Raw genomic sequence first — 9,116 nt, 5'->3', positions numbered from 1 at the left:
TTAAGCCACATGGGCATAAGACGTGTATAAAATAGTGTGGTCAGGGATGATACAGATTTGGATACTCGATTTTAAATTGATACACTGTCAAATACCAGATAGGAAATGAAAATTATTTCAAAGGTTTAATTGTTATGGGCACAAGTTTAAGAATAAAGATATTACCATAACGCAAGACAAATTGGCAGGTCAACTTTATATGCAAATTATTCAATCTTTGAACTAAAGTGCTGTACTGCAAATTGCAGTGCTGCATTACAAGAAACTAGTATGCCAATGATTCCAATCACTAATTTTACGGCCCAAGCTACAAAATGTTCCTTCTGGGCTCAGACGACATCAAACCATAGCTTCTTCTATACTGTTTGCTGATAAACTTGATGGAATACAGCACTGAATTCTAATAGCTATTATCTATTGGGAATATAGTGGTTTATGTACCAGGTTTTAAAAAGTCCAAAATCATCTGCTATTTTAATGCTACTGCGCTCCAGGAGCGGGTGCATAGTTAACTAGTTCATTTCCAAACATGACATGTAAGTAACATTCAAACAGAAGCCAGTTATAAATACAAAAGATTGCATCAACCTCAAAGTGTTGATACTACACAGAAACAAAAACAGCAACTTAATTGACAAAGCAAAACCACACTAAAAACTGATTTAGCTCGTTCATTCACAGTTGTGTGCCATTGCTCAAGACTAAGGCACATGGAAAGCTCCCTTGCTGTTCTTTCAATAATGGTGATCTTATGTCATCTGAAGTGGAGAAGTCCAATGCTGAAATTTCTACAGAAGATATTTCAGACAAATGCAGTCAACTCAGTACTGCACTGAAGTGCAAGTTTAAATTATTTTTTGAAAGTGAAATTAGTTCATTTTCATTTTGCTTGGCCCCTCATGTAATTGCCAATTCTTTCTCCTTGCAATCAAAAAAGGTTCCTTGTTGAATTGGCATCCAGTATGTGTTATAAAGGAACAGACTGAAAGCTAATGCTATGATCAAAATAAACTAAACCCGGATTTCTTTAAACTGAAAATATTACAAAGCATTAGTAACAGTTTGCATAAAACAATTGGTGATTTGTCAACATTTTCTCATATGGACTTTATTTGAAAACATTTCAACTTCACACAGGAGGATCAGTCTTAGTGTTTGACAAACTGAAGTGTATTGAGACTCAGCTATCATGACTTCAGTACAAAATTGGGAACAAACTTAGTAATTACTACAACAGCCATAGGTACAGATACAGTATATAAATGGGAACGTGGGCTTTACTAGTTTGGAAGGAGAAAAGGGAGACTATATAGCATGTCTCAGATGAACTTGACATCAGTCTGAAGGACTATTCCAGGAACTCAAAGGAAAATGTCAAATTGGCCTCAAATGAGGTATTGAGTCTTACCATCTATATACCATGCACTTCTCCAAAAACAGACATCTTGCCAAATATGTATTTTCTTAATTTACAAAGCACATGCATTATAAAAATACTCTCAACTGATGAAGCATCAGATAAAATTGTTAGAAATGCTATACTCATGCCACAGGTTCATCTGACAGTAATTTCTGCCAAGTTTAACATCTGGGCACAAAGAACAAAGATTACATCAGCATATTTCTTTACTGAAAATGTAAGGCTTCAGAATGAATGTTAAGCAAAAAAGTGTTATATAAAGCCAAATTACAGTGGCCAGCTCTAATCCTGAATGCAGATCTTTCTTGCTTGTGATCTGCACCTGAGATGAAGTTCTGCTTTCAGAAATATCAATAAGTAGAAAGATGTATTGAGGATTAGCCAAACCAGCAATTTCAATTGGTATGGAAGGATTGTTTGGACAGATCAGTGTTTTAGTCCATTCACACTGTTTGTGCATGTTTCACTTTTGCTGGTGTGTAGTTTTTGTCTATGATTTCCTCTTGCAGGAACATATGAAGACACCGTTCATTTTGTGCCAAAGGATGTCCAGCAACTCTGAAATGTAAAAAAGATCAATTAATGACTTGAGCTAACACTGGCTTCCAGTGAACAATTCAAACTTTTATTGCTGGAAATATTTGGTCTTAAAAAGGCTCTGAGAATATCAACCATAAACAAATATAGCTGGCAATTAGGTTACTCATGTTCATGGTTCAGTTTGAAGCAGCACACATGGAAGCTCCAAACTGAACCCTAAAACTTGGGTTCCAAAAAACTATGGGAAGATAAGCCGTGCTAGTCTTTTATTAGTTCCTTCCAACAGCTGTCACATACCAATTGTGGGATTAAATCACAATTAGATAACAATTAGCTTTAATAGAAACAATGAGAACTATAGCAGGACAGATACAGCAACCTTTTCGCCCTCCCACACAACCCCCCAAAAAAGTCAGAGGGAAGTTATACCCAATTTCACACCAATATACCTCAACCATAAAGGACAGCATAAGAGTTAACACCTTTTTAGGTCCTTGAGGTTGCAAAAAAAAAATGCTGAATTCTGCTACATTCAATGTCAAGGAATTAACCCCTTCACCACACCTCCACACGACAGACCACTAGGGTTTTCCACCCAGCTTATGCCCAAGGTGGGTGATAGTTTCAGGCCAAACTTGGACATCAATGGATTGAACACCTCATCCTCAATGCGGACGCTTGCAAGCTACTGAATGAATTAATTATCCCATGCCAAATCAAAAAGTCAGACATCAAATCATGTGCTAAATGTACTTCAAAGCCAATATTTAAACATCATGTACAAATCATCTAGCAATTTGAAGTTATAGTTCAGCAACTGGGATTGTTGATTTTCAAATTACAATCAAGATATACCACCAACTGGAAAGATTAAATTAGACTGGAAAGCTACTTATCATCCTGAGAGAGTGGTTAGCAATGTCCAGGATTTATCACTTATCCTTATAGTCAAGCAGTTGAGTTGATTATTTGCTTTTTTCCTTACGTGGCAGTCTGATTTCAGGACATTGATGATCCTCTTGATAAAAAAGTTATCCAATCCTCTGCTCCTTCAAAGCCTAATGCCCTGATGTTATTGAATTAGTCTTAAAATCTCACCTTGACTGAAAACTTGTATTTAAGTCACATCACTGGTACAACTATACAATCAGTTCCAGGCAATGACTTGTATAACTTTTGTAAATATGCTTTGGCACTTGTTAAATGGACCTAGTCACATATTAGATAAAGATTACAACAGAAGTCAGAATGCCTATTGAGACCTGCCCAGAGGTTTTCTAAACACCCTCAAAGCTGAAGGAAATGGGGCATCTCAAGTCAGCCACCCATTTAAGTGCTCATTATGTTCATGAAGCATGGATATTTCAGCATGCAGAAGTGTACTTCACATCTCCCAACTTCAACCCTACAAAAAAAAGTCAGGTCCAGGTAAGACATGGCATTGAAATCACACCAGTTACATCAGAGCATGCACCCTTACAGAATGCTCCATCAATTAGGATGATTTTGGGTAAATGTATAGTTTTCAATCTTTGATTTCCAACTCCTGATTTATTGGTGACCTTTTTTCAAAAAGGACATCTGTAGACAATTTAACAAAGTACAAGACATTTCCCTATAGGTCTGCCTAACCCCTGGAATGTGGAAGGGCTTTTTTTTTTCCCAGTCTGTTGCTTCAAAAGCCCCCAGTGTTGACCTTCATTTCTCCCTCTTGCTCAGGATACATTTGCATACTGTCCTCCAAAATTGCTTAGATCACCCTCAAAATTAAAGTTATTAATTTTTTCCACATTAGAATGGGACAAGGATTGTTTTTTTGAAGAAAATACAAGTTAAGAGCAAGTATCGAAGACAAAAAAAAAAATCAATTACAGCTTGAAACCCAAGAACACTTCACATGTACAAGTAATGGTAGACAACCAATCTCTTCAGCCTGTACTGTTCAGGCACCAGTACACAGGCAATAAAAAACTCTCTCAATTAGCAACAATGCACATCATAGATTTTCATTACATGAAGGCTTTTGCCCAAGACATGAACTGAGGTAACCAAATTAATGCTGAAATAATCAGGAGTAGATAAGCTTCCAGGAAGCCTTCAATTAGAAACAAAATGCCAATGTTTTGACATTTCACCCAATGAGACTTAATCTGCATGTTGAAAGAGTGAGACCATGTAACAAATATACCCATTTTCAACTACCTTTTCCATTTCCCCAATCCTTGATCATTTGGTAAAGGTTTTAAATACATCTGTTATATGCTCTAAATGGGAATTAACACATTTCTTGTCAAGCTTCACTATTCAGAACTATAGCCATGCCACATTTACACATGAAACAGATGGCAACTACAATCACAAATAATTGTAGGTATAAACTTTTTATTGTTCACTTTAAATGAAGACCACCTTAGACCAAAGATAAGTACGTGAGTGGGAAAAAAAGCACAAGACTTTAAAAAAGCAACAGAATGTTAATGGCAATTTACATAAATTATGCATGGAAAACAACAAAACTAAAAACTCATCTAGACCCCTCATGCGCTCAGCCTCATACTGGAATCATTCTGAAAGTAAAAAAAATTATCCTGCATCAGTGTTATCTTTCATTCTTGTAGAACATGTTTTTGAACAAAAATGTTTTTTCAAGTTCTGTCGAAGGGTCATGAGGACTCGAAACGTCAACTCTTTTCTTCTCCGCCGATGCTGCCAGACCTGCTGAGTTTTTCCAGGTAATTCTGTTTATGTTTTTGAACTGCTGATTTTCATCATTTTAGTAGCAATTAAGACAAAATCCAGAGTCCTCAATTTGAAACAGCAAATGAACTGCAACATTTCCCTTGGATATATTTACCACTATCCACAAAATGCAGAAACCATAGAAAGAGGGAAGCATTGCTCACTTGTTAATGAACTGTTCAAGTCCTTGTCTTCTTTCTTCTATAAAACTATCGTCAAAGATTCCATCATCACCTCTAAAAGGAAGCTGACGAAACAGTGCTTTGCCAGGTAATGGTGGCACCACAACCTAAGGTGAAAAAAAGCTTTGAAATCATAGAAGCATAACAAGTGTATTGCACAAACCATTTCCAGTTAGGGAAATTAATGGATCAAGCATCCAAAGCTGTGTCATGGAACAGTGAGGCATTGCCTGCCTAAAAAAATTGATTTCTGCTTCAGCAATGCGAGATGGCTTACAGCACACCATTGTGTTCACTTGTCTCAACATTCAGAAGTTCAGTCAGATCAACTATGTGGCATGGATATTCAAAGTATAACAATTGTACTGCACAAGTCCAAATCAAGTGCAGATCAAGCTAAAGCAGTTCCCCTTTATGTCAACCAGCATGAAACCAAGCACTAAGTGATAGTTACATTAACTGCTAGAAAATATTTGAACTGGCTTTTGATTAGTGTTGTTGATATTTCATGATGTTATTCTCCAAAATTTTGGCAGAAATGGGAACTACTTTTTATGCATGCTAACTTGTACTTTCCCAAATGTTTCCCATTGCAGCAGCTGTTCAACCATTGCTCAAGTTAATCAAGGAATTAAATGAAGCCAAAATCATGTTCCACAATACCAGGAACAAATGGATTTAGTCAGATAAGCAGAGGCCGAGTTTACAATAAAAGTTAATCCTATGAAACCATTTTGGTTCTTTACTGAAAATCTTATTCAGTTCAAAAGGCAGCGAAGGGAAATGAAACAAGTTGAAAAAACATTTAATTTCACTTGGTTCATACAAACCATAAATGTTGAAATTTGAATTTATTGGGAGAAGTTGAATAGAAATTCTAACCAAAATGAGGATGTTTATAAAAAAAGAGATCACACCACACAACTTACAGGTCACCTTGCTAAATAAAACACATTTCATCCTTCCACATTACTGCTTGCTCAATTATATTACTGCGTCCTCAACCTAAAGAGGGTATTCATAATACATGTAGACAAGTGCTTAAACAATTACTTGTCCAGTTGTAAGGATTCAACTTAGTTTGATTCTTGGCTGAATTTGGAAGGGACTGGTTAAGAATGCCCAGGAGGAAGTAGTCTCACCACTTGGTTAAGGCATGGATTTTAAATAAAAGTGCTAAGGCTCCGTTTGATCTCCTGGAACTTCACACATATGGACAAAAGAATTGAACTAGAGGTGAGGAGTGAGACAGCCCTTGGCATCAAGGCAGCATTTGACCAAGTATGGCATCAAGGTGCCCTAGCAAAACTGGAGTCAATGAGGATTGGTGGTGGTGGTGGTGGGGGGGGGGGGGCGGGGGGGGGAGGGGAGGAGGGGGGTGGGGGAGGAGAGGGAAAGAAAGAGAGACTCTCCACTGGCTGGAGTCATAGCACAACGGAAGGTGGTTGGAGCTCAATCATGTCAGTTCCAGGACATCATTGCAGAGTTCCTCAGGGGAGTGCCCTGAGCCTAAACATCAGCTGCATCACCACTGACCTTCCATCCATGATGAGGTCATATGTGGGGGATGTTCAATGATTGGTGCTGAACATTGCACTTTTGTAACTCCTCAGTTACTGAAGCAGTCCACACTCATATGTAGTGAGGCCTGGCCAACATTCAGGCTTGGGCTAATTAAGCAAGTATCATTCATGCCACATAAGTGCTGGGCATTGAACAATGAGAGAAGAGGGAGACAAAGCAGGAAACTACAGGCCAGTTAGCTTAAAGTCTGTCATAGGGAAAATGTATGCTATTATTAAAGCAGCTAAAGCACGGCTCTTGGATAAGTTCAAGGTAATCAGGCAAAGTCAACAAAAGGTTTTGTTAAGGGAAATCAGGTTTAACCAACTTACTGGAGTTCTTTGAAGTAGTAATGTCTATGGATAAAGGGGGACTGGTGGATGTACTGTATCAAATGCCTTCTGGAAAAGCAAAGTGCCTCAAAAGGTTATTGTGGAAAATAAAAGCACATGTATAGGGGGTAACATACTGGCATGTATGGAAGATTGGCTGGCTAACAGGAAACAGAGATTAGGCATAAATGGGTCTCAGGTTGGCAAGATGTAATGAGTTGTGTGCCACAGGTATCAGTGCTGGGACCTCAACTGTTTACAATTTATTTAAGTGACTTGGATCAAGTGATTGGGCATCTATTTGCTGATGACAAAGATAGGTAGGAAAGTAAACTCAAGAGGACAAAGGAGGCTACAAAAAGATAGATAGGTTAAGTGAGTGGGCAAAGATCTGGCAAATGGATTATGTGGAAAATGTGAAATTGTCCATTTTGGCAGGAAGAATAAAAGCATATTATTGAAAAGGAGAGATTGCAGAGCTCAGATGCAGGGGGATCTGAGTGTCTTAATGCACGAACCGCAAAAGGCTAGTATGCAAGTAATCAGGAAAGCTAGTAGAATATCATTTATTGCAAAAGGAATGAATACAAAAGTAGGGAGGTTATGCTTCAGTTATACAGAGCACTAGAGACACCACATCTGGAGTACTGTATAGTATTGGTCACCATACCAGGCTAAATGCCTGGAATGGGCAGGTTGTCCTGAGCAACAGATGGACAGGTTAGGCTTGTATCCACTGGAGTTTAGAAAAGTAAGAGGCAAGTTGATTGAAACATAAGATACTGAGGGGACTTGACTGGGTGGATGTGGAGAGGATGTTTCCTCTTGGAGAATCTGGAACTAGGGGTCACTTTTTAAAATGGGCAACCCCTTACTTTAACAGACTAGGTGAAATTTTTTGAGGGTCATGAGCTCTTCCTGAAAAGGAAGCAGGATCTTTGAATTTTAAGGCAGAGGTGGATAGATTCTTGATAAGCAAGGGGGTGATAGGTTCTGGGATAGCAGGATGCAGATGAAGCTCAGCCATGATCTTATTAAATGGAGGAGCAGGCTTGAGGGGCTGAATGGCCTAATCCGGTTCCTTGTTCATATGTTCATCTCCCCTTGACTTGCAATGACATTATCACTGAAGCTCTCACTAACATCCTAGAGGTAACCACTGACCAGAAACCAAACCAGCCATATAAATACTGTGGCTACAAGAGCAAGTCAGAGGCTGAGAATTCTGCAGGCAGAAATTCACCTGATTCAAAGCCCATGCATTGCCTACAAGGTATAAGTCAGGAGTGTGGTGCAATACTCTGCATGAGTGCAGCTCCAACACCATAACGGCTGACATCTAGAACAAAACAGCCCGCTTGATTGGCACCCCATCCACACTCTCCACCACTGAGTGGCAGAAGTGTACAGCATCTGCAAGATACACTGCAGGAACACCAAGCCTCTTTAGACAGCACCTTCCAAACATATGACCAACACCATCTAGAAGGACAAGGGCAGCAGACATGAGAACACCACCTGGAAGTTCACCTCCAAGCCACTTGCCATCCCAAGTTGGAAACACATCACTGTTCCTTCACTGTTGCTGGGTCAAAATCCTGGAACTCCCTAACAGCACTGTAGATGTACCTACACCATGTACTGCAGCAGTTCAAGGCAGCTCACCACCACCAAGGTCAGTTAGGGAGTGTCAATAAATGCTGGCCTAGTCAGTGACACCACATCCCATGAACAAATTTTTAAAAAAAGACACTCCTACCCACTTTAATTCTTTCATGGGATGACAGCACTGGCAAAAATGATTACCTATCCCTAATGACCTCAAGGTGGTGAGCTGCCTTGATGTAGGTACACCCAAAGCGCTGCGACCAAAGGAAGTTGACTAGTGATACTTCCAAGTCAGGATGGTTTGTGACTTGGTGTTGCCACAGTACTATATTAACGTGGCTGGACCAGGTCAGTTTCTGGTCAATGGTCATCCCCAGGATGTTTATGGGGAGGGATTCAGCAATGGTAATGATATTGAATGTCAAGGGAAGATTATTACACTTAGATTCTCTTTGAGATGATCTTTGCCTGGCACTTTAAAAAATGGTCAGATCTAGCAAATTGCAGGAGTTACCTAAGACAGTTTTCTCTGGGGCAGAAATGACAAGCCTCCAAAAACCTGTTTGTGCTAGGTATGACTCCAATCAATTAGCACTGACTTCAACTGTACAAGGGCTCCTCAATGCCACACTGTCAAATGCTGTCTTGATGTCAAGGACAGTCACTCTCAGCTCAAGTTCAGCTCTTTTGCCCATGTTTGGACCAAGGCTGTAATGAGGTCAGGAGCCAAGT

At 39.3% G+C, this 9,116-nt stretch overlaps 1 protein-coding gene across 1 annotated transcript in view; it reads right to left on the bottom strand.

Annotated features, from left to right (window-relative positions):
• Positions 1 to 1,092: 1,092 nt before the first annotated feature.
• The window catches only part of snx3 (sorting nexin 3), a 39,075-nt gene continuing 31,051 nt past the window's right edge, over positions 1,093 to 9,116 (bottom strand). Inside the window, exons 3-4 of the mRNA XM_041188086.1 lie at positions 4,864 to 4,988; positions 1,093 to 1,978 (exon numbers count right to left, since the gene is read on the bottom strand). Of these exons, the coding sequence (XP_041044020.1) occupies positions 1,864 to 1,978; positions 4,864 to 4,988 (240 nt within the window). The 3' untranslated portion in view covers positions 1,093 to 1,863. The remainder of the gene's footprint in view (positions 1,979 to 4,863; positions 4,989 to 9,116) is intronic.

Source organism: Carcharodon carcharias, chromosome 5, assembly GCF_017639515.1.
Source record: "Carcharodon carcharias isolate sCarCar2 chromosome 5, sCarCar2.pri, whole genome shotgun sequence".
In the NCBI taxonomy this organism is placed as follows: Eukaryota; Metazoa; Chordata; class Chondrichthyes; order Lamniformes; family Lamnidae; genus Carcharodon; species Carcharodon carcharias.
The sequence above is the reverse complement of the archived record's forward strand: the minus strand, read 5'-3'. Positions and strand labels throughout refer to the sequence as shown.